Raw genomic sequence first — 27,283 nt, forward strand, 5'->3', positions numbered from 1 at the left:
TTGTATATGATAGCCATGAAGGGAGGGTGAGGCATGGATTGGCATAGATGGAGAACTGGAAGTGAGTCTGGAGTGGTCCTCAAAGGCCTAATTGCTTTTATTACAACTTGGACAAATTGCAAGAAAACTGAGGCAAGAATCTTACACTGCCCGGATTCGCATTCGGCCACCTCTGACTGCCTGCAAACTGTTCCTGGGGGACAACGAGGCTGGCTCTAGCACACAGCCACTATCCAAAATCCATCTAGAAACATAAAATGATACAGCATGGGAGAAGTCCAGTCTCACTCCAACTTCAAATGAAGCCTTCTAGTGGGCAATTGATGCAAACTTAAGGGCCTCATCCAACTGTCAAAAAGTGCGGCTGAGGTCAGGCAGCATCTGAGGAGCAGGAGAGTCGACGTTTTGGGCATTAGCCTTTCATCAGGAATGCTCATCATGATTAAAAAGATGTCAAGTTCATCTTGTTCTTCCCATCCCCTTCTGGAAGTTGTCACATATTTGATATTTGAATGCTGTTTCCTTTATAAAAAGTCAGTTCAAATGCAGGAGGTGCAGAATGTCAAATCTGTTATAACTGGCAGTATTCTGGAGGTTGTGTAGAGGTGCGGGAAAGACACAAGAGGACTTTTGCCAAAATGTCGACTTTCCTGCTCCTTGATGCTGCCTGACCTGCTGTGCTTTTCCAGCATCACACTACTGACTCTGATCTCCAGCATCTGCAGTCCTCAGTTTCTCCTGGCCTCATCCCACAGCTGAGGCAGGGCAGACCCCATGTTGGATGCCCAGAATGCAAACACTGTCATGTCTGCCTGTGGGATTCAGGAGTAGCCCTTTTGTCAACCTGATCAAGGGGCCTAGCATCTGGAAACAGGGCCTGCTCAGTGCTACCCTCAACCCGTCACCCATTCTTTCAACAAGCCCCTGCACCTCCCAAGCCAGCAACCCTAATGTGCCCCTCACTGACTTGTGGGCTTGGCCCTTTGCTGGTCCTGGGTTCCTGAATGATGCACTGCTCAGATGGTGCTGACAACAACAATGAGCATTCCAAGCCTCTGGTCATCAGCTCTTGAGCAGTAGGATTTCAATTCCTGTGGTTCTGGATCTTGAGGAAAGCTCATTGCTGGCCACTTTACAGTGTTGGGGTCATACTTTAAAAGTGGACATTCCCCAAAGTCAATTTTTCAGCCAGGTGGCAAGGCACCGACCAATACACCAAACCCTGATCCCCCCTCCACCAACAACCACCACCACTACCATGTGGATTACATTCCATTCAATATTTCTACAAATTTCCACTAGTTCTTTTGCCAGTCACTTTAAATCTGCAACCTTTGGTTGTTAACTGATTTGTCAGTGAGGGCAGTTTTTCATAGCTTACTCTGTCCAAACCATTCACAACTTTGAACACCTCCGCTGAACCTCCCCTGAACTTCCTCTGCTCGAAGAATTACCCTAGCTTCTCCACAGAACTGAAGTTCCTCATCTCGGGTACCATTCTAGGATTGCTGTCTGCTCTTTCTTCAAAGCTTCAACATCCTTCCTGAAAGCTGGTGCAATAATCCTCTGAAATGCAATACTCCAGCTGAAATTTACCAAATATTTTACAAAGGCGAAGCATAATTTGCTTGCTTTTGAATTTGATGCCTCAATTAATAAAGCCATAAGGGACACTTCTGCAATGTCTCACTCCAACTATGCAACAGCACTTCCTGGAGCTCTGTTTTTGATCTGAGCTCGCTCTTAGTGTGAAGCCAAGTTATGGATTTGCTCTAGTACTCTTGTGAAATGCTTGTCAAGGTCTTTGTTTATGTTGAGCAATTGCAGTAAAGGGTTTGCTTAAAAGTCTGTAGCTGATAACTAAAGGACATTTAAGCATCTGGAGCCAGTTCTGAGTTAGTTTTAATACTATGTGAGCGGTTTGGAACTCCAGCAAATATTTTTCATATTTGCACATATCTGTGGCTAATGTTATTTTGTGGTGGGGACCTGGCTCCTTTTCTATTGTTCCCTCAGTTCCCATAACATAAGTATATTCCCACCCTCTTGTCTCTTCCCCCCCGCATAATCTCCAGAATACTGCCAGTTATAACAGATTTGACATTCTGCGCCTCCAGCATTTGAACTTTAAAATTTTTAAAAAAGGGAAATGCACTCGAATATCAAATATGTAGCAACTTCTAGAAGGGGATGGGAAGAGCTAGATAAACTTGACATCTTTTTAATCATGATGAGTATTTTCACAAGTGATGACTTAAAATAAATTTAAATTTGATGTCAATTCACGTTTATGTGCAAACAAATATAAAAATAGACTTTACCAATAATTGTTTCCATGAAGTTCCTGCTAACTCAGTAAGTCAACATAAACATGCAACAAAGTACCAACTGAAAGTTGCCACAAACTCCTGTAATAACAACACAATCTGTATTTCTCATTTAACTGCATGCAATTGTCATAAATTTCACGTTACTGTTGTGAAGTTTATTTACAATTACTACTGATATTAATAGGTGAATTTTTTATGCTTCTACTTGTCATAATGCAGATAATAAATGACTAATAAACTTGAATCCACTTGAATCCACACAATATCCCGAAGTGTTTAATCAAACAAACATTTGACACTGATTCATAGATGAAATTAGTGCAGGTGTTCATATGCTTGCTTCTACCTGAAGAAAAAGGCAGAAATTGAAGAAAAAGGCAGAAATTTGGAAGGGCAAAGGGATTTATGGACAGAATTTCAGAAATCAAGGTTTAAATGGTTGAAGTTACAACCAGCAATGGTGAAGCAAAACAACTGGAGGATATAAAACCCAGAGTTGGAGTAGCACATATGTCATAGGATTAAAAGGTTGAAACAGGTTATCGAGATGGGGATGGGCTGGTCAAATAGAATGTTGAGATTGGAGGTTCGATTCCAGCACTGTCAATGCAATCCACTTGATTACTTTCGACAATGTCAATGGCATTTCAGACTTACAAGTAGAGTTTATTTCATTCCATTTTCCTTGTATTTATTTGTCTTTTGCTGGAGAGTGCTCTTTAAGTTTGGCCAATTACTATAATTCTCAGCAATACTGTCCCATACACTCAGGGGGATTAGATTGTCTAATTTCAGGTAATGTCTTCACATCCACAGAATAATATTCAGGAATTTTTATATTAGTTATGACAAAAAGTATGGAATACATCATGTCACTGGTGAGTTCACAAATATGATGCATGACATTTTTTTTATGAAGGTTAAATTCAATTCAATTTTAAGCAGGTTGTACTTCCCTTGTAGAATTTTACTCTCTTTTGGGACCACATCAAACCTCAGACCATACTAAGTTTGCCAAGTTTCATCATTAGATTAGCTCATGGATGTCCTTGTAAGTCAGTGATACAACAGCTTCAAACCTAGAGTCCCCTTTCACTTTTGGAATCAATAGGCTTGTAAAAGGAGGCCGAACTCTTAAATTAATCCATGGAGATTGCTGTCCAAGGCTAGGAACTTATGTATCCATTTTCTAACACATAGAAACATGGAAAGAATGAATGACATAGAAGGAGACCATTTAGCCCATCACGGCTAGGCCAGCCAAAAAAAGACCTAGCTATTTTAATTTTGTCTTCACGCTCTGGCTCTCGAGCCATTTGGGGTGCTCCATCTCAAATGCACATCCAAGCATTATTTAAATGCAACAAATGTTTCTGCCTTATCCATCCCTTCAGGTAGTGAGTTTCAAATAGCCACATTGCTCTTTCAATCAAAGGGAAAGTGTCAGTCCTCATACAATTCCCATCTACTTCTTCTCATAATTAATTTATACCAATGCCTCCTGGTTATTTATTTCTCTGCTAATGGTAATAAGTTCTTTATACCCTTTGACCATCTTCACTTAGTAGCCTGGGCTACACTTCATCTGAGCGCAAATGAGTACTGCAGATGCTGGAGATTAGAGCCAAGAGTGTGGTGCTGGAAAAGCACAGCCTGTCAGGCAGCATCTGAGGAGCAGGAAATTCCTAATGAAGGGCTTTTGCCCGAAACGCCGATATTCCTGCTCCTCGGAAACTGCTTTACTGGCTGTGCTTTTCCCGCACCACACTCTTGGCTCCACACTTCATCTGAGCCTAATGAATTATCCACTCTCAAGAATGCTAAACAACTTAAACTGCATCCCTCACTAAATTTAAACTACTCAATATGTCATATTCCTCCTCCTAAACCGCAATGTCTATTTTGCCCACTTCCTTTGTGAAAACAGATACATGGCATTCACTAAGAACCAGGTCAATGCTTGTGCTGCCATACCCAGGTTACCATTATTGCCTCTAACTGACCTGGCGCTTCCTTGGTTATCCTGCTGCTCATTTTCGACTGAGAAGGTGTATTTTTTTTTAATTGTACTATTTGGGCTTTTTGTAGGACTCAGTTCTTTCCTATGATACCTGCTTTTTTTTAAACTTTAACCTACTCTATGCACATTTGGGCAAGCTGATAGTTGAGGAAGCACTCAATATTTAGGATTCCTGCCCATTTTACTTTATTGGAATATATGTGATCTGTATTTAGCTCCTCCCTGATTATCTTCCACTTCTTTGACACTGATTTACCTTCAAGTAACTTTTTCCAATCCAATTCTGCTTGACCACATTTCAGCTGCTTAAAATTGGATTTGCTTGAATTAAAAACCTTCACTCTTGGTCTTTGTCCTTTTTCTTAGAACTACTCTAAACCTAACTAAATTGTGGTCTATCCTAAAATGTTCTCTTACCAATAACCCTAAACCTAACTGAATTGTGGTCTACACTAAAATGTTTTCTTACCAATAACCCTAAACCTAACTAAATTGTGGTCTATCCTAAAATGTTCTCTTACCAATAACCGTTTCACCTATCCAGGTTCATTACCAAAAAGTAAGTCTAGAAATATGTCTTGATTTCAGCAATTAAAAATGCCCAGCCTTTCAGCTTCAGTACTACTTCAATGCACGTCCATAAATGTTTATTTCCTTTTTGTCTTATTTGTATTTGAATAACATTGATATATGAAGCAATACTCACAGTTGCATCTTCAGAAAGTCCTCCTGCTACCTCCACCATCCTCAAGTCTGACATTACCATTCCTTTTGCCCTGGTAACGAATTGGATAACTGAGGCACTGTCCTGTGGGGAAATGGTGAAGAATACAAAAATAACAACTGCTACCTTCATCATTGATGCACGTTGTCACCAGAAAGTTACAGATATTTTAGCAGCCCAAGCAAGAGAAAAATCACGAGTTTGCTCTGTAACACGATTACGGCAAGCGGATAAAGTCCATACAGAATTAATAAAACAAAAACAAGCTGCTCGATCCTTCATGTATGCACCAGCTCTCCGCTTTGGTGATTCAGGTGAAGCTATTCTCGGGTCTTCTCCCTGACATTTCACACAATCTTCCTGTGTGTAGCTAACAGTCTAATCCGTTTTTGAATTCTTGGACTTAATCTGACTCCATCTCACTTAGGCAGTGTGTTCCACACATTCAACAAGCCGTGTGAACATTTTTCTTTTCTCATGTCATTTTTGCTTCTTTTACTAATTACTTAAATCTGAACCCTGTTATTCTCTATAAATAGGAAACAACAAGTGGGGCCCTACCAACTCTATTCAGACCCCTCATGATTTTTAATACCTCCACCAAATCTCCTCTTACTTTTCTTTTACCAATCTACCTTCATAAGTGAACTTTTTCATCCTTGGAACCATCGTCATGAATCTCTTCTTTCCTGACACTTCTTAAAGTGTGACACCCAGAACTGACATCAATACTCTAGCAGAGGCCAAATTAAAATAATGTTGTATACAAGTTCAACGTGACCTCCATGCTTTTTATTTTATGCCCCTAATGATAATGCAAAGGATACTGTAAGCTTTATTAGGAGAAAGTGAGGACTGCAGGTGCTGGAGACCAGAGCTGAAAATGTGTTGCTGGAAAAGCGCAGCAGTTTTTTGATTCCTGAAGAAGGGCTCATGCCCGAAACGTCGATTCTCCTGCTCCTTGGATGCTGCCTGACCTGCTGCACTTTTCCAGCAACACATTTTCAGCTGTAAGCTTTATTAACTAACTTCTGTTGCCCTCCCACATTCAAAGACTTGTGCACATATTCACTAATGTCTCTGCTTAGATTTGTACCCTTTATTTTTATTGTCTCTTCAAATTCTTTCAACCAAAATGAATCACCTCACATTTCTCTGCATTAAACTTCATCGGTCATCTGACTATCTATTGCACCAACTTGTCTATTGCCTTTTGAAGTTCATCACTATCTTCCTCACAGTTTACAATGGTTTCAACGTCTGTGTTACCTGCAAATTTAAAATATCACACTCTACACCAAAGTCTAGGTCATTAATATATATGTCAGTAAAAGTAAGGGTCCTAACACTAACACCTGGGACACTCAACACCACAAATCTTCCTCTAGACCATAAACATCCATTTGCCATTGCTGTTGTGTCACTCAGCTAAGTTCAAATCCATGTTGGTACTGTCTCTTTTATTTCATGATCTATAACTTTGCTCACAAGTTCATGTGCATCACTTCAACAGCATTGGCCATATCAATCTTCTTTCTTCCCTCTTTGAAAAACACAAACAAGTTAGTTAAAAATGACTTTCCATGAAGGTGGTGGCTATTTCCTTAATTAATCTGCACTTGTCCATGTGACTATTAACTTTGCCTTAGATTACTATTCCTTGAAGTTTCCCTGCTGCTGAATTTTAACGTTATTTGCTGGTTCCTTATTAATCAGAGAGATGGAAAGTAGTTCTAGATGAGAATAGGATTGCACTGTGCAATAGTATAATTTTGGGCTTCAAGACCATCATCAGATGGGATGAAAATTGTCATAAAAATCCAAAGTGATATAGTTCGGACATGTGGATGCACCATTTTACCTTTAACTCATCCATAATTTAGAACCAATAAGCAATAAGTTACAGCCTGACTCCAAATAGGCGATAAGGACAACCCGGGATGGGAAATGGAAATGTTGCAGTGTTACATTTACAGAAGATATCTGAAGAGGTGATGGGGGAGTGTTGGGGGGTGGTTAGACACATTGTTAGGCAGACCAAAGGGAACTTTTCTCAACACAAAACTCACGTTGCTACAAAATGAGGAGAGCTTAATAATAGTGTTGAGTGTCAAAATGAAAATGTGCTGTGCTCCCCAGCACAATACAACTCAGGACTGCTGGCTGACTTGTTAAAATTTAAAATAAAGCATTATATACCTCAAAAGCCATGTTTCTGAAAAGAGTCTTATTCTGTATACCTGGGGGGAGAAAAGAAATGATTTATACTCACCCTTTTCAATATTTCAGTATTGAGTAGTAAATGTACATAGATATTCCTCGTTTCTTCCTTTGCTATGGAGGTAAGTTGACAGTTGATGATTGAACAGGGTCGTCCAGGCCTATCGCAATCCTAAAGGAATTGGCAAGCCAAACAAAAATAAACTTAACATTCTTTAATTACACATCTGATTTAACAAATTATCCAACATAGCATTGTCCAGAAACGGTGCAAGAACTTTTTCTCACTTTCTTGAATGGTGATCCATAGCGAACTGTGGTGAGAATAATGAAAGAACTACAAACCATGGACACCAACATGGATGCCTGATCCTCCAATCCATGCTATCAGTCATGCTAGGAGTAAAGTCTGGCAACTTCAGGGATTAGATTAAATGAGATACAGATAATCATGTCAGCAATTGGATTCTGTACATCTGCCTTACATTTTACAGATAAATACTTGGCTTGAACCTTCTGAAGACTAAGCAAATTAAGAAATTATACCCACCAGTTAAGTAACAGCACAGAAACAGATGATACAGTTATAAAACATATGCAAAACAGATAATTTTGTGATAAAATGGATATTTGCAGAATTGCAGACTGCAAGATACATTTTTAGGATGTGCTTTTTGAAAGCATCACTTCCCACTGGCAGAACCAGTTCTCAAAATCATATATCTAATAGTATTCAACTTCTATAGTATGGGTCTAAATCACTGGTTGGAGAAGTGTCGAATTTTGCTCACCACAATTTGGAATGAATGTCAAGATCTTGGAGAAACTTTTGATTTATAACAGTGGCAACAAGAATGAGGCATCTTGGGACTGGAGAGCTAGAATTTTCTCCTTAGATGAAAAAGGTTCATGGATGATTTGACAAGTATTCAAAATTGAAGGATTCTGAAAGAGGATTAGGGAGAGTTGGTTCACCAGAGGGAGGGTCAGTAAATTATTTTGGCATTAGCATGAGTGTAGGTTGGCTCAATTGTTTCATCAGAGGAGCAGGTTGTACTATGATGAAAAGCTGATTAAATTGTGTCTGTATTGTGGAATTCAGAAGAGTAATTGAATTAGAGATTCTTAAGGGGTATGACTGGATAAACATTGAGAAGTTGTTCGGCTGGTTGGGGAATCTAAAACATTGGGCCAGACTTTGCATCACTTTGAACTGACAAGAGGAAAAATCTCTTCATTGAAAGAGCTGTGGATCTTTAGAATTCTCTTTCTCCATGAGATTATAAATGTGCCGTCATTAAAGCTGACATAAGTAAGGATGAATTTTACTGGAAATCAGCTAAGTGTCAATTTTGGCGAGTCTCATGGAGGGTTTTACTTAGAGTCATAGAGATGTACATCATAGAAACAGACCCTTCGGTCCAACCCATCCATGCTGACCAGATATCCCAACCTAATCTAGCCCCTTGCCTATTTACCCTATCCATGCCCTTCATAATTTTGTAAACCTCTATAAGGTCACCCCTCAGCCTCCAACGCTCCAGGGGAAACAGCCCCAGCCTGTTCAGCCTCTCCCTATAGCTCAAATCCTCCAACCCTGGCAACATCCTTGTAAATCTTTTCTGAACCCTTTCGAGTTTCACAAGCAGGATTTCTCACGTAGACTTCCCAAACTTAGTATGCATTAGCCCCCAGTGACATACTGTGTCCTCCCTCTCACCACAGCTTCAAGTACTCAGCACTGCTGGGATCCCATCAGATACCTGGTGCTGGCAATGTCTTGGAAACCTAACAGTGTGCTTGGTCAAGTGCTGGCAGGTATGGTTTCTGTCGATTTCCCCTGGAGAGAGGAAATGTGGAACTCAACTTTGCCGACAGGGACTTGGACAACCTGGTGGATAGTTAGTATTCATACAGCATGCATGAAGATATTGTTGACTGGTGACATCCTAAGATGGAGGTCGAGGGGTTGAAGGGCAAGCTTGAGCCACCGAACAACTGCTCCGACTTTCAGGTTAGGAATTGTCGCTATCTAGTTTCTATCTGGTGGGTGGGAGAGAGAGAAAAAGAAGAGAAGGAAAAGTCAATGAAGCAAAACTAACTAATAACAGGATGCTATTATGAACAAATAGGCTTTTTTTCACTCACTTGCAAGAATCGCTTCTCATCATTTGGTTGAAAAGAGTGATGCGGAATGGAATAGGAGGCAAAGAGCAGCAATAGCAGAGCAGGTTCAAACAGCCTTGTGGCTGACCCTGCACTTATTTCCAGTACCAAAAAGTCAGTAGAGAAAGGAGATTCTCGCTTTATTCATAAACTTGTTATATTCTGAAATGCTTACCTAAAAACGTGGTGAAAGAAGATGCAATCATGAGAAAATTGAACTTCTACTAAGCGGAAAACGTTTCAGAGCAGTGGGAAAGAACTAGATTAAATTGCTGCTCTTTCAGAAAGCGAGCACAAGAATAATGGTCTGAATGGTCTGTTGTTCTTTATGGATCAATGACATCATTACAACAGGGTCTCATGAATGCATTCACTAATTTTCCTTTAGAAGCAGTGAACTCTCCTTTTTGTATTACTTTACACAAAATGACAGGAATAAGGTGATAATATCTTGGATGAAAACATTGATAAGCCACTTGCTTTCACAAAAGACAAAATCACCCTCTAACACAAATCACAAGAATGAGATATGTAACTAAGTTGTAGTGGACCTTATGAATGCAATAGACTGCTTTATTTCTGATAATATAGTCATATTTTATGAATTAGTGTATACATATATAAGCAATTGACAACTTTCCTTGCAATTTAATATAATATGATTAGTCCATGTCAGTTTTGGTCAATGGTAACCAGAAAGTTCATAGTAGGGGACTTCAGTGATGGTAATGCCATTGAATGTCAATGGGTGATGGTTAGATTCTCTCTTATTAATGGTGGTCAGTGCCTCGCACTTGGGTGGCACAATGTTCCTTATGAATTGTCAGCCCAAGCCTAGATATTGTCCAGGTCTGGCTCCATCTGGACATGAACTACTTCAGCATCTGATGAGTTGTGAATGAAGCTGAACATTGTGCAGTCCTCCTTCTGACCTTTTAATGGTGGCGTGGAGAGGTCATTGATTAAAGCACAGCTGAAGATGGTTGTATCTAGGACTCAACCCAACAGAATTCCTAACCTCAAACAACCATAAGCATCTACCTTTGCGCTCAGTATGGCTCCAACCAGCGGAGACTGTTCCCTTTGATCATCATTAATTCCACTTTTGCTAGAGCCCCTTAATGCCACACTTGGTCAATGAGGCCTTGATATCAAATGCAGTAACACTCACCTCACAAGTCACAGATGACTCAAACCTACCAAGGTGTTAGATACAGGAATTCTGGTCTAAGTAGTATCTGAGTTGTGTCTTTGGAAACCGTACCAGGAACAGTATCTTTGGTACTGTATTAAAGCTGGGTTTTTTTTCAATTTATAAAGTTGTTTTCAGGCTAATGGGATAATAATTTTACTGCCAGTTTAAAATCTTTGAATTTGCATTATTATTTTCAACTATTCTATTTTTTTCATCATTTCTTTTGTATTAAACTTCCCATTTCATTATTAAAGCAAAAATCTGCTGCATGGCTTGATTAGAGAGAGAACACTTCATTAAAAGTAAGCCAGATAAAATCATAGTCTATCAAACAAGGTTCCTATCTAAGTTCTGGCTTGTCTGATAATAACATTAAGCAGAGAATCAGATTTGTATTATTTTAACAAATGATAGGCTCTCCATTGAGTAGCAGAGTTTTGGTTGATGGGATACTAATGCCTGGATTTTCACTGTGATGGTGAACCTCCCCATCATGTCAAAAATGGTGGAGCATGACACTTCTCAATTTCTTGGGGTAGGGGACCTTTCATTCATGTATTTCCTAAAGGCAGTTGGTCATTTATATCAGAATCTGTCTCCAATCGAGTTGGATGGCTGTAGCGTAGCAGTGTGCAAACCCGAGAAGTGGTTTTGTACTTTGAGCATTTCTTCCAATAGCCAGAGTATGTCTTTGGAGAGATATGGCCTTGGGATACCTTTGGCGGGAGTATGTAGGCCATATTTGGGTGTGAGGAAGGATAAGGTGCCTTTTGAAATTGTTATTATGTGAATGTGCACAAAAAAGTGTATATATTAATTAATTGTCAAGCGTATTGAAACTAATCAATTAACCTACCAAAAGTAACTCAGTATCAAAGCAATTGTCAAGAGGACCTAGCAAAAGGCCTGGAAAAAACTGTTTTGAGGAACTGTCAACAGAACCTACCAAAGGAAGTCCTTTAGGCCTTAATGTCCCTTATGTATTTGGGAAAAAAGGGAGTGTTTCAAAAATCATTCCTTATTATTTCACTCAGTCTGTTGACATCAGCCAGAGAAATTGCCTTAATGGGTTTGTTCTGCATGACTGATTTCATAACCTTCCATTATTATAGTAGGATGCCTGCTCTTTCACTGTTTGATTGAACACAGCAAGTGATTATAGATTCTTTGAAGTGGGACTATGAATTCTAAATTGCTTGTTGTTATAAGGGACTTGTACTTGAATGATATTTATAAGGATTTATTTGGTTGAGAATTGTAAAAGTAATCATTTTTCTTACGTAGGAAATGCTTTGTTTTAATATAGAAAAGTCTACAATAGACTTTTAAACTTTATTTCATCGCTGTATACATGCTGAGGTCTGTCTGTGGTGGATACAGGGTGAATTGGCATGAAGGTCTAATTACCTAAGGTGGTGGTAATGGGTCATGAATCACCATAGGGGTTTTAAAGGGCCATGGGAGAGGTGGGTAGAGAAACATAGGTTTGCATGGAAGATATAAGGAATTATAAGGTAGTTGTAGGGAATAATGTGAAATCAAGTTTCATGATGTGGCATGAGGTATGTGTCAGGAGCATAAGCATTGCATGAGTGTTCTGTGCTTTACTCTTCCTTTTTACAACTTTGACGCAATGCTAGAGCTATTCATTACTTCTGTAAGAGGCAGATTGGCATAGTGGTTAGAACTGCTCTCCCATAGCATCAGAGGCTCGGGGTTTCATTCTAACCTCAGGCGGCTGTTTCTGTTGAGTGTGCACATTCTCCCTGTGTCTGCATGGATTTCTGCTGGATAATCTGGTTTCCACCCACAGTCCGAAAGATGTGCAGGTTAGATGGATTGGCCATGTTAAATTGCCCCATGTGTCCAGGGACGAGCAGATTAGGTGGATTGGCTGAGGTTATGGAGACGGGCAGGGCATGGTCTGGATGGGATGCTCTTCAGAGCATTGGTGCAGTCCCAACAGGCCAATTAGCCTCAATCTGCACGGTAGGAGTTCTATTATTCTAGGGTCACCCAGCCTTCCTGGATCTAAATCTGATGATTGGGCAGGCACTTTTAAACGTCAGGTTCCCAGAGCCTGGAATCTTCCTGACTCTGTACACTCTATTCATGGCAAGAATGCAAATTGTTGAACATGTTTGTATTTGTGAGGCAGACATTATAAAGACACTATTCTTAGTTAATATGAACACTTCACAATTTGCCAACCAATGTTGGGGTGCATCATATTGGTGGCTTGTGGATCAACTTGTTGCTAAGATTACAGAGGCACAGCTCAAAGTCAACATAGAGATTTTTTTATCTCCTCCCTCTCATTGTTATTCACTCTGAAGAGCAGTTGGCAACCCTGTACTATCCTCATGAAGATAAGAATTCTTTACATGCAAGACAAACTAACGAATGCCTGAATTGTTAGTCTTGGTTTCCAGTGTCTCTGAATAGGGATACAGATCAGACAATCGAGACTCAGCCATTGCTATCAAATGAGACTCATCTATCAGTATGGAGTCACACCAAACAGGAGTACAGTAGATCAAGTGAGAACCATCTATCAACGTGGAGTTGAGGCAGTCTAAGTTGCAATGGCAACACAGACATTTTCTATGCATGCTGTGGCCTGGAGCTGGAGACAATGATAGTAAAAGCTCCAATTTCTTTCTAGCATATGACTGGACAGGGATCTTCCCCACTTTCACTGCTTGTCATTGGCATTTGTTAGAAGCACGTAGAAATCTATCTTCAACTTGTTTGGTAACATTATAAATGCATTTAACTTGATTTTCAGATCCTGAATTGTTAATGAATGTAGAGTTTTTGGGTCAGGAACAGGAACATTGCCACCAGGACACAAGACTTTCTTTTCTACATGCAGGGTCCTTTCAGGGAGCAGATCACCAGTGAGGCAATAACTGAACTTCTAACATTACTTGCCACATCAAATTCAGATATATTTAGTGAGAACAAGAAAAGTTGTAGGGGACAGAGGAAAAGAAAATCAAGCTGTTGTTTCTTTTTAATACCCCAGGCATATCTTATCCTCTGTCATAATTAGTGCATGATGCAATGCAGCCATTTGAGTGACACTTTATGCAAAAATTCACGTTCCTTTTTTTTACTAACTTACTACTAACTTTGTGGTTCATCCTTTTTATTATTCTATCTGATGGACAAACTAAATTTTCTGTATCCTATTCCATTACCTCAAATGAGAACCCATGTTACATATTATTATTAAACTTTGAAAAGCTTCACTTACCAATACTTTTCTACCAGATTTAGTGAAGAAAGCAAAGATTGTGTGAAAAATATTCTCCTTATCCTGAGGTATGAAGCAGGGATCGGGGTTTCTGTGGTAGGTGCAGTTACCTCCATTGTGTTCAACCTTAAAAAAGAACAAAGCCAGGATCAGTGAGCTTTAGACTATAGTATTGAGGATTTGTACTTCAGGAATAGACATACATCAAGCTGAATTGTTATAATACAGCTACAACACAGTCAAGTACCTAATCATGTGGAAAGTTTTCCTGTCATTTATCATCCACAGAAACCAGGCCAAGTCTAATCCAGCCAATTACCATCCCATCAGTTGACTCAATCATCAGCAATGCGATGGAAGGTGTTGTTGGCAGTGTTATGAAATATCACATACACAGCAATACCCTAAGCAATCCTGATGAACAGTCATAATTGACTTGAAACATTATATGTTTTTCTCACACCATGGTTGCTACCAGATCTATTGAGTTTCTCCAGCACTTTCTGCTTTGGTTTCAGATTTCTGGTGTCCACAGTATGTTGCTTTTGCCTGACTCACTAATGTTTAGTTTGACTTCCACATAGGCTTGAGTTCCACGTGGTTCTGATTTCCATTCAGCTCATGACCTCATTGCATTCTTTGCTCAATTCTTGACAAAAATCTGAAGAAACAAAGTGAGGTAACATTTGACCTGAGGAGATGCAAGATTCCACAGATCCTGACATATACCAAGTCTGCTTTCATGTGTCTATCTTCTTTCCTGGTGAAGAAGCATGTTCTCATCCTATTTTCAAATCCTTCTATGACCACACTTTTGCTAATCTCTGACCTCCTCTAGATCCACATCCATCCAAGGTGTCTATGCTCCTGTAATGCTGGTCTCTTGATAGTCACCAATTTTAATTACTTCATTATTTGGTGCTGCGCCTTCAATGCCAAGATGCTAAAGTAGCTCTGTAATTCCAACCCTAAACTTTTCCATCTCTCTCCCACTTCTTTCACTTTTAAGACTTTTTCGGGAACTTACATCATCGTTCAAACTTTTGGTCATTTGGCTCAAAATAAAATATTTACTTTCTAACTCTCTTCGGAAGTGTCTTGGGACAATTAATTATCTTGAAAATGCTATATAAAAACAAGTTGTTGCTTTTCTTGTTGAATGCTGCACTTTCAATCTTCAGAAAACATCAGATTGAAGCCAACAGCTTCACAAGATGCTTCAAGTATGGCAAAGTCCCAGTTGGATCTTTGGCTTGATTCCAACAGCTTTATGTGGTTCCCTTGCTTCCATGATCCATGTTAGAAAGTCAGATTCTGGCTTGCTGATGCTCAGTCATTGTGGTGAAAACATCAGCCTATTCATAGAAGTATTTATTTTACTGCCATGGGAAACAAACCAATATCAACACCACAGAGTTTAATCTATCTCACCTTTCTTAAGCCTTAAACAGAGCAGGTTTCAGCAGCTCCGATTTTAACTCAGAGTATGGATCAGATTGTGGAGGGGAGTGGTGGAATGGCGGAGGGAATTGGTGTAAACAAAAGGCTCCCAATCACCAATATTTCAATAGAATTGGCAGGCTGGCCACCCAAACTCAGGAAAGTGGCAGCTTGCCCACTGTGCACAGGCATTTATTGACTGGAGTCTTCTGCAGCCTATTTGACTGTACCTCTTAAAGTAAGGTTACATTTCCTGAAGATAGAGTGCCTTTCCAGACTGAGCCCACAACTGCACTTAGTCATAGGCATAGAGATGTACAGCATGGAAAGAGACCCTTTGGTCCCACTTGTCCATGCTGACCAGATACCCTAAATTAATCTAGTCCCATTTGCCAGCACTTGGCCCATATCCCTGTAAAAGCCTTCCTATTCTTATAACCATCCAGATGTTTTTTTAAATGTTGTAATTGTACCAGCCTCCACCACTTCCTCTAGCAGCTCATTCCATACACGCACCGCCCTCTGCGTGAAAAAGTTGCCCCTTAGGTCCCTTGTAAATGTTTCCCCTCAAACTTTAAACCTATGCCCTCTAGTTCTGGACTTCCCCAACCCAGGGAAAAGACCTTATCTATTTACCCTATCCATACCCTTCATGATTTTATAAACCTCTATAAGGTCACCCCTGACCTCTGACACTCCAGGGAAAACAGTCCCAGCCTATTCCGCCTCTCCCTATATCTCAAACCCTCCAACATTCTTGTAAATCTTTTCTGAACCCTTTCAAGTTTCACAACATCCTTCTGATAAGAAGGAGACCAGAATTGCATGTAATATTCCAAAACTTACCTAACCAATGTCCTGTACAGCCGCAACATGACCTCCCAACTCCTTTACTCAATGCTCTGAGCAATAAAGGAAATCCTACTAAACACTTTCTTCACTATCCTATCTACCTGCAACTCTATTTTCAAGGAACTATGAACCTGTACTCCAAGGTCTCTTTGGTCAGCAACATTACCCAGGACCTTACCATTAAGTGTACAAGTCCTGCTCTGATTGCTTTCCCAAAATACAATACCTCACATTTATCTAAATTAAACTCCATCTGCTACTCCTCGGCCCATTGGCCCATCTGATCAAGATCCTGTTGTACTCTAAGGTAACTTTCTTCACTGTCCACTACCCTTCCAATTTTGGTGTCATCTGCAAACTTATTAACTATACCGCCTATGTTCATATCCAAATCATTTATATAAATGACAAAAAGCTGTGGACCCAGCACCGATCCTTGTGGCACTCCACTGGTCACATGCCTCCCATATGAAAAGCAATCCTCCACCATCTTCTACCTTTGAGCCAGTTCTGCACTTGCTGAATCAGAGGCTGTCTCAGGTTCTTTGACACATCCCCAGAGATCCTGGTGCAGGGAGCCATGTCAAAGAGCAAGGTATCATTCGGCAGCACCCACAGAGGCAGCCCAAGGAAGAAGCTCCAACTGCCCTTGACAGATGAGGTTGACAGAGTTTGGACCAGCAGCAGAAGCACCCCAGGGTAGCGATTGAAAAAGCAGTAAGGGCAAAACAGTTTTTCCTCTCACCAAATAAAAACAAAAATGCTGGGGGCACTCAGTACGTCAGGCAGATCTGGGGACATGGAGAGTTAATGTTCCTTGTCTATAACCATCCATATCTCCACCTTGCTACCATAGTTCAATATGCTCAAACTCTCTCACTTCCCCCAGGTTTACTGCTCCCCTCCCATCCAGCACATACTTTAAATTAAAATCACGTAAACTTGCTGCTGTTATGGACCAGACTAACCCCCCCTCAAAATATATTAAGAAGATAGCCTAGACCCTAATTCTTTCTTAGTTTAAAGTTAAGTGTAAGGTGTTGCATTCCAGATGCAAGTCGATTGGTCAAACGTCTCGACTTTAAGCAAAAAAAACTTTATTTTTACACCATAGGTAAAATACAGACAAACCAAAAAGAAAAGAATTGGCTTAATTGTAACTCAATCAAAATGGTTAACAAAATAATACATACAGTCAGTTCTTCTATAACGTGATGGTTGCGTTCTTGTGCAACTCCACATTATAGAAATATCACACTTTAGATATAGCATGTAATCACGATGTAATCACATTACAGCCAACACACGTTTAAAAGTTCATGCTTTAGAAAAAGTGTCCCCAATTCATCAATTGTGGTACAGTGAATTCACGTTGATGAAATGTGCATTATAAAAGAACAACCTGTATATTAACTACTACTAAATAATTGTTCCATAGAGTAACATCATTTAAGAACACTCATGGTAAAGGCAAATTTAATAAAATAGATAGTCTCTCATGCAATGCACGCAGCAGGAAGAGAACTCCATCTTTTAGCTATAACGGAAAGAGGAATAACAGCTTCCACATCTAGCTTCAAGTCCCCAACAACTGCAGAAAGCTAAAACTAAAACACCAATTTTAGCTATTTAGAAACATTCATTTTAACCCCTAGCCCTCCCGACTAACTTGCAGACTGGACTCACACCCAAACTCAGTGTATATAATTACGTGGCCAGTGGGTAAGAATGTCACAGCATGAGACCAGCACCTGAAGGAATGGACACCCAAGAAAAATAGTGTGATGGGAGATGGAAGGGATCAGTACCAAGTGTTTCTCTGATGTTGTAGCACACTACTTGATTTATATGACATCAAGTTAAAATAGTTGCTGCAGTCTAACTGACATGGTGCATTACCAATTTTTACCTACTTAGCCTTGTCTGCCTGTGGCAATTATTTCTGATAATTTCCAAGACTAACAAATTCAAAAGAGGCAGGTGCACAGTATGAAAACATTTATTTCTACACAACCTGTTTGGAGAGGTTATGACAGATTGCTTGATCAGGTGGGACTTGAATCCTGGCCTCCTAGCTCAGAGGTAGAGATATTACACTATACCACATGAGCCCTATTAAACCTGGTCAGAGATGTTATTAAACACCTCTGGACAAGGTGGGACCTGAAATCAGGCTCTTAGCTCAGACATAAGGACACTACCACTGTGCCACAAGACCCTATAGATAAAGTAGCCCGACAGATAACATCTTTAAATAGATGCCTTCCAAATGTTGAACACTTGCCCTGCCTATCTTTATCAGTATAAAGGTTCAAATTGGGACAATAATGTTTTCCTTTCCATTGTTTGTATTTAACTATTACTGATCAGCAACAAGAAAGCTGTCTATATTGTCCTGAGAACTGACCCAACCATTCTCATCTTTGGAAGCAAACACTCCTGACACAGCTGACTGGGGTTCTGTTTATTACTCGATTATTATAGTGCTGCAATTAAATGTTGTATTGATTGCTTCCAGCAGGACTCAATGAGAGTAAAATCAGAAAAATTAGTTTTTACAACACATGAATGAATCCCATGGGGATGCTTTTCTATTAAAGTTTATCTGAATTATGGCTACAGTTGGAACCCTTGTTACTTATACACTATAATATTATTTTAAGAACAACCTGTTTAGTTTAATGTATGCAAACTTAAATATCTACAAACAACTATGTTTCTGGAAGCTAGTGTCTCTATTGCAGAGGGTGACTGTACAAATGCTTAAGAAAATTGATTTCTCCCAAACAGAAATTGGCTGATGTGTGCATTAGTCAATTAACAAGAATGGAGAAGTTGAATTAGAAATAACAAAATTTGCAACAAGTAATAATTGTTGTCGTGACTGTGATACTTTCATAGATTGCATTGATAGCTGTGCAAGCAAATGCTTTATATGATGTTACACTAAGCATCAGACCAGGAAGGACTCAAGAACAGCAGTCAGAAATTGTGCTATACACAGATAAGGGTAAAACTAAAAGATGTGAAGTGATTAAGATGGGGCAAGAAAGAAGAAACTTGTGAATGAAACATTACAGCACAAAGATAGAACACAGTATAACAAGAACAGAAAGGCCTGGAGAAACCCAGCAGGTCTGGCAGCATCTGAAGAGAGAAAATAGAGTTAACGTTTCAGTCCAGTGATGCTTTGTCAGAATTAATTGTTTAGATTGCATGGCCAAATAAACGTTAGTTGATCAAATGTGCAATGTGTACCAAATTAACGGAATGAATTAAAGCCACAGATTCAATTTGGTTGGTGTAATGTTTCAGTCATTGCAAAGATAACTGCAAGACAGTCAATAAACTAGGTTATAAGGTCTACGGGGAAAATGATGTGGTCTATAGGTGAAATCACTTCTGTGAAGGAAAAATATTACAGGACGTAAACAGACAGTGGAGAGTTTTAGGGTAGAACTTAGAAACAGAACAGATTCAACACGGTAAGTAGGAGTTGTGCATAAAGCCCCTGCTGACAGCTGTGATATGATAACATTAAGCAGGTAGCAAAGGCACAAAAGTTTACTGTAATGGGGAATTTTAAATTAGACAGGTTGGGAGAAGTAGATTAGGAAAGGTCACCAATTTCTTCACTGCTTCTATTTTTCTGCATCCATATATGGGATCAACAAAACGGCAAGTTACATCAGATCTGGCAATACACCAGATCTGATACTAATCTAAATATACATGAACATTCATCCCATGATAATCATGAATGACTGACTTCAAAGTAACATTTGAAAGAGTGAAACATTATTACAGCTACTATGATTCTAGATAATACTGAGACAAAGACACAGTCAGAACAAATATTTTAATCTGTAAAAAAAGAGGATCAGTGGCAAAAGTATCTAATATTGTACAAAAATACAGTCTGCTTCTGCTTTGGTTGTATTAGCCTCACAGACTAACATATTCCTCAGACAAGACATCTGTTTGTTAAAAAAAAAGAAAGCCATGGTCAACTAAAGAAAAACTTAAAACAAAAATAGCACAATTCCTGGCAAGTGGAAAAGGGTACAAAGATTAGTAAAATGTAACAAAATAGATGGCAGATGTTTCCCAAGGGAAAGATCAACTTTTACATAGTTGTATGAAGGCTAGGACAGGGAACTGAATTTGATTTTTAGGAAGGAGAAACAAAAAACAACTGTATTTAGGGATAGGAGTATAGGAGTTGGGAAATCATGTTGTGGCTGTACAGGACATTGATTAGGCCACTTCTGGAATATTGTGTGCAAGTCTGGCCTCCCTCCTATAGGAAGGATTTAATGAAACTTGAAAGGGTTCAGAAAAGATTTACAAGAATGTTGCCAGGGTTGGAGAGTTTGAGCTACAGGGAGAGGTTGAATAGGCTGGGGCTGTTTTCCCTGGAGTGTCAGAGGCTCAGGGGTGACCTTATAGAGGTTTATACAATCATGAAGGGCATGGATAGGGTAAATAGACAAGGTATTTTCCCTGGGCTGGGTGAGTCCAGAAGTAGATGGCATAGACTTAGGGTGAGAGGGGCAAGATATAAAAAAGACCTAAGGAGTAATTTTTTCACGCAAAGGATGGTGCGTGTATGGAATGAGCTACCGGGGAAGTGGTGGAGGCTGGTACAATTATGACATTTAAAAGGCATCTGGAGGAGCATATGAATAGGAAGGTGTTAGATGGATATAGGCCAAGTGCTAGCAAATGGGACTGGATTAATTTAGGATATCTGGTCAGCATGGATGAGTTAGACCGAAGGGTCTATTTCTGTACTGTACATCTCTATGACTCTAATGTGTTGAGTCAGTTTCAGTGAAACTAAGAAACAGTAACGGCCAGCAAATATTAAATGATTATTAGGACACCAAAGCGTCGCTGAAGTATAGGGCATGTTATCAGATGATGAGATATCATGGTAATACAGTTGTCAAGAATGACTTTAATCTGCATCTAGATTGGGTAAACTAATTGAGCACTAACACTGTGAAGCACAAAGTTTCGGAGTGTTGAATTTCAATAAGGAATATTACGAAGACATATGGCACAAATTGGCAGGAAAAAAATACATTAAAAAGCAAGACTACCCCTCAGCCCACACCAAATCACCATTTAGTTTCATCCCTAAATACAGTTGGTTCTGATTAATGCAATAGCTCAGTTCTTGTGCAGTCGCATGTTAAGAATATCGCACATCAGCCGTGCCATTTAAACTAATGGGGCCAGAATCGCAGTACAGCCAATACAAGCAAGGAAAGTTTGCATTCTACAAATAAAGGTTTAAGTTCTACAATCGCTTTAAAGCCAATTCGCATTGAAGAAACACACATTGTAGCAGAACTGACTGCAAAGGGCGAATAAAAGTTGCCCATTATAAATTGTGAGAGGGTGGCATAACAGAAGTTTGCCATCTTAATGTTTTGTGACACATTGCTGTGTAGGTACAGTCAGTTCTGATATAACGCGATAGTTCTATCCTCATTTGACTTCACAATAAGAAATTTGTACAATAGCGGTGTCATTTAAACTAATGGGGTCAGAATCGCATTATGGCCAATACAGGTAAGGAAAGTTCACACGATAAATAATGGTACAAATTCTTCAATCGCATTAAAGCCAATTCGCAGAACTGACTATAGCTTGTGTGATGAGGGCAATGCTGAGTCATGTGACAACCATCCACCTTTTCTAATATATTATATGGTTTGCATAATTGCCATTTTCAGTAATTCCCATAAATATCTGTCAACAACAAGTGGCAAGATGTTCTTTTCTTTTAAAAACACAATAGAATGAGAAGAAGAGCTGTGAATACAAATGTGATAAGAATCAATTTTGCAAAAAATCTCTGCTGTAAGAACATAGAACATTACAGCGCAGTACAGGCCCTTCGGCCCTCGATGTTGCGCCAACCTGTCATACCAATCTGAAGCCTATCTAACCTACACTATTCCATGTACATCCATATGCTTGTCCAATGACGACTTAAATGTACTTAAAGTTGGCGAATCTACTACCGTTCCAAGCAAAGCATTCCATCCCCTTACTACTCTCTGAGTAAAGAAACTACTTCTGACATCTGTCCTATATCTGTCACCCCTCAATTTATGCCCCCTCGTGCTCGCCGTCATCATTCTTGGAAAAAGGTTCTCCCTGTCCATCCTATCTAACCCTCTGATTATCTTATATGTCTCTATTAAGTCACCTCTCAACCTTCTTCTCTCTAACGAAAACAGCCTCAAGTCCCTCAGCCTTTCCTCATAAGACCTTCCCTCCATACCAGGCAACATCCTAGTAAATCTCCTCTGCACCCTTTCCAAAGCTTCTACATCCTTATAATGCAGTGACCAGAACTGTACACAATACTCTAAGTGCAGCTGCACTAGAGTTTTGTACAGCTGTAGCATAACTTCATGGTTCCGGAACTCGATCCCTCTATTAATAAAAGCTAAAACACTGTATGCCTTCTTAACAACCCTATCATCCTGGGTGGCAACTTTCAAGGATCTGTGTACCTGGACACCGAGATCTCTCTGCTCATCTACACTATCAAGAATCTTACCATTAGCCCAGTACTTTGCATTCTGGTTACCACTAAGAATGTTCCACTCACTGGTAACGTAGACTGGAAAATATAAGTTCATTCTCCACTATCTTCTGTCTATTTAAAAACACGCTAACATTATAGAATAGTACTGCACAGAAAAGGGTCAATCTGTCTATCGCTCTTTCAATACACAAGTTCCCCCACATTCCTTACTCCTTCAATTATTTATCCAATACTGTTTTGAGGATTTTTGAATCTGTGTCCTTCAGCTAAACATTCGGAATCCTAAGCACTTGTTGCATAATAAAAGATTTTCCTCATATTGTTGCTGGTTCATTTTACTGAATGCATCATTTGCTCATGTTTTGTTGATCACAGCTCCCAATGAAGTTCACTGCGTGCCAATACTTGGGAGAGTGGCCAAGTCAGACAGAATGAGCTCAGAAGGTATAGTGTGATCTGACCAAAGTGCACTTCTTGAAAGATCTCTTGCAACGTCCCACTGTTTACTGGTTATACAGATTTTCTACTTATGATGAAGCAAATCTTAAACTGTAACTTATTCCTATACTCTGGGGAAACTGCCGTATGTAAAGCATTAAGTGATCAAACCTTGGAGAAAGATCAGAAAATTGCTCAGATGAATAGCTTAGATGAAATTTCCAGACAAGATGAGACAAGTCAGCAAATTTCTTTTTCATTGGTTTATGTCAATAATGCTTGAAAAACTAAACACCCTGTCACTGTAAAAGAAAACAAATAATATGGGTTAATCAACAAACATAGCACCAAGTTAAGAAAGTGGAGGAATCGGTAATGTCGAAGCTCTGTTCTCTGGTGATTGACACTGATTGAGAAAGTTTTAATGAATCTTGGTACCGCAAATTCAATAGGGAATGGTTATTAAAGTAGAGCAGGATTGATCATTTCTCGCTTTATAGCATCAGAGGAGAGCCAACTGAAGCAAATTGCAGGAAAGCCCTCCATGAATGAGTACTTCTTTGAAGTAATGGTAAGAAAATTACAAATCATGCATGGTTAAATTTCAGATGCTCATCGATGGCAAATGAGATTACTTGCAGCAATTCAAGGGGTGGCTCAGTGGTTACAACTGCTGCCTCACAACGTCCAACTGACTCTTCTTTGCAGCTACAAACTGGATTCATTCCGCCCATCGACCAACCAAGTCGTACCCACCACCTGTATTCACCTATCACTACCTTACCATTCTGCCCCTCTCCCAACCCATAACCCTTCCACCCCACCCACTGAAATGCAGCTCTCCCTACCTCCACCCCCATTCCTGAAGACAGGTTATACCTGAAACATTGACTTCTCCACCTCCTGATGGTGCCCATTGTGTTTTTCCAGCCTCCTGCTTGTCTACTGCCAATAACTGTACACAAGCTTTTGGCTCACAGATGGATATGCACTATGTACATGGATTTGTTCTCCAATAATTGCAACAACTACAGCCTTACGATCAGCAAGAGAAAAGTCTGAATTAACCATCAGCCTGTGCCCTATCTTAAGCCCATTTCAGTCCATGAACAAAACCTGTCAGAAGTCGATAGGTGCAATGAATTTGGCAGCGCATTCTCTCAAGCTGCCTACATTAATGATGAGACACACGTAAGAATTGTCAAAGCAAGTGTGGTCTTCAGCAGATCACAACCATCATTTTGGAAACTAAGAGTAACTCTATCGAAAGTCAACACATGAGACATTGACTGTGTACCAACACCATGTCAAAAAGCTCAGCATTTTAATTTGAATAGCTCTGCAACGTTTCTGAAGATCAGATGACAGGGCAAAGTACCAGGCACTCCAGTGCTCATCTGAGCTGGTATGCCGAGCATCCACACCATACTGAAATATTCACAACTGAGCTGGGGCTCATTATGTAACCAGAATGTCTGATACTTACCAAAAGGAATCTTTCAAGGAGAGCTTGGGATATGCTCTCAAGGCTGTCAAAGATAGCATGACAAGGGCATTCTGAAGGTTTCACTTAGAACATAGAACAATACAGCGCAGAACAGGCCCTTCGGCCCTTAATGTTGCGCCGACCTGCGAACTATTCTCAGCTCATCCCCCGACACTATCCCAAAATAATCCATGTGCTTATCTAAGGATTGTTTAAATTTCCCTAATGTGGCTGGGTTAACTACATTGGCAGGTAGGGCATTCCACGCCCTTATCACTCTCTGCGTAAAGAAGCTGCCTCTGACAGCTGTCTTAAATCTATCACGCCTCAATGTGTAGTTATGCCCCCTCATACAAGCTGACATCATCATCCTAGGAAAAAGTATTTCACTGTCTACCCTATCTAATCCTCTGATCATCTTGTATGTCTCTATCAAATCCCCTCTTAGCTTTCTTCTTTCCAATGAGAACCAACAAGGAGTTTTGACATTGACTCCCAGGTCCTGAAAAAACTCTCTCAGGATCACTGTAAAAATGATGTGACCTCCTTTGAAAGCAAACACAAAAACTCAAACACCTCAGACATGGTCATGCCTATACAGCATGTGCGGAATGTGCTGACTGACAGATAACAGTATGCGTCAGAATGCTCAGGAAGCCAAGTGTGGGGCTCACAGGTTCTCTCAGGAAGAAGGTCCTGGTGTAGGAGGGTTGTTCATTACACACAGGAGGAAGGATGTTACAGATGCAAATAATGTTGTACATGTGGGAGAAGATCGCAGAGGACACTGCCAGAAACCCTGTCCCCAGAAACCTGGCTCCAGTGCCACAGAAAAATTAATGAGTGCTACAGCTAGAAAAATAAACTATAGACTTGTTTGTGGTAAAATTATGAGGATGAGGTCTTCCATGCTTCTAAGAATTATACAAACTTTGCAGTAATTAACTTCAGGTGGGACTGGCTAGAACAATTATTTATGATAAATTTGGAAGTATGAAATAATAAATTAGGTTATTCAACATAATTCCATTCCATTAAAAGTATTTGACAGATGGTAAATGCACAAGAAACACTTTAATGTAGAGTTGCTGTGTGTACATGATATCATCACAAAAATGGCAGAAACCAGGAAGGTGTTCAGATGCTCTCAGCAAAAATGTTAAGTACAATTAGCTGTAGCTAAAGTTAAATTATTTCCATTCCTAAATGATCAAGTTAGTCTGCTTCTTATATTAACAGCAATGTACAATTGGCAAAAAGGACAGTTTGATTTTCTGCTCATTTTGCCTGCAAATTGGTCATCGCTGTTGACATGCTGCAAGACTCTACAGAATGAAAGGGGTTACATTGCCCAGCACACCTAGGGAATCTTGGAAAATCTTGTACATGCAATCTATGACTTTCCTCCAATAAACATCTGGCTGTCTAACTTCCAGAGCCAGATATAAATTGTCAGTCTGAGGTGCAAGATTAATTTTCCAGTTTTATACTTCAAACTGGTAACCTCAGCCACTACAAACATATGTAATAAGTTATACCATGGGGTGGACACAATTTTCTGATCATTAATTCAAATGCATGGAAAACCTATACTGGAAAAGCCTACATTTTGATACAAGCTTGCGTCAATTTTCCATAAGAACACAGGACTTAAGACCAGGAATAGACTAGTCTGCCCTGCTCTTCAAAAATACCATGGCTGAAATTGTTGTGGTCTTAGCTCTACTTTCCTCTCTGTCTCCCCCCAGAAACCCTTGATTCTATTCTCCATCAAAAGTCTATCTCGATTAAGCTTGAATAAATTCAATAACCCAGCCTACAATGCTTTCTGACGAAGAGAATTCACAGATTAATGACTATCCTGAGTGCCACTGCACCTCACAGGAACCTTACAGTGAACCACTGCCCTGTTCTCTGTCTTCTACAACAATGTAACCCTTACAACACAGTTTCCTTCACATTATAGCTCATCAAATTTCTACCAAGTGACCTCAGCACTTCAAATTCCTGAAGAAGGGCTCATGCCCGAAACATTGATTCTCCTGCTCCTTGGATGCTGCCTGACCTGCTGCGCTCTTCCAGCAACACATTTTCAGCTCTGATCTCCAGCATCTGCAGTCCTCACTTTCTCCAACTCAGCACTTCACCTCAGGTACCCATTCATACCTGAAGCTCTATGGTAATATGTTATAAGGACAAAACCTCAAGGCTAAGTGGGCCTTTCAATCTTTAGAAAGGCAATCACGATGGGTGCATCACTAATATTACACCCATTCAATATCAAAATCAAAAGTTTCTCCCCCATTGTGCTCCTGTTCGATGCAACATTTAGTTCTGATCATTGGGATATGAGAGAAATGTCATAAGTAACACAAACACATTACAGTATGTGGACCTCAACGAGGATTAATTGTTTGTGAAATGAAACAAATTAATTCATTTTACAAAATTCCATCACAGATGCCATCCCTGCTGTTTTTACAAATTTAATATGTACTGATATTTTTAAACAAGTTACTTGGCTTGGTCTATAAAATAGGCAACAAGGAACCTAGTTGCAACCTGCTACTTTATTAAATACGCCA

General features: G+C 39.8%; 1 protein-coding gene across 2 annotated transcripts in view; it reads right to left on the minus strand.

The window, feature by feature from the left end:
- The window catches only part of itga9 (integrin, alpha 9), a 371,784-nt gene that overhangs the window by 29,790 nt on the left and 314,711 nt on the right, over nucleotides 1-27,283 (minus strand). For both annotated transcript variants that reach the window (XM_043688825.1, XM_043688826.1), the window contains 3 exons: nucleotides 13,915-14,040; nucleotides 7,347-7,466; nucleotides 5,057-5,158 (listed from right to left, as the gene is read on the minus strand). In XM_043688825.1, coding sequence (XP_043544760.1) covers nucleotides 5,057-5,158; nucleotides 7,347-7,466; nucleotides 13,915-14,040 — 348 coding nt within the window. The remainder of the gene's footprint in view (nucleotides 1-5,056; nucleotides 5,159-7,346; nucleotides 7,467-13,914; nucleotides 14,041-27,283) is intronic.

The sequence above is a fragment of the Chiloscyllium plagiosum genome, chromosome 4 (genome assembly GCF_004010195.1).
Source record: "Chiloscyllium plagiosum isolate BGI_BamShark_2017 chromosome 4, ASM401019v2, whole genome shotgun sequence".
In the NCBI taxonomy this organism is placed as follows: domain Eukaryota; kingdom Metazoa; phylum Chordata; class Chondrichthyes; order Orectolobiformes; family Hemiscylliidae; genus Chiloscyllium; species Chiloscyllium plagiosum.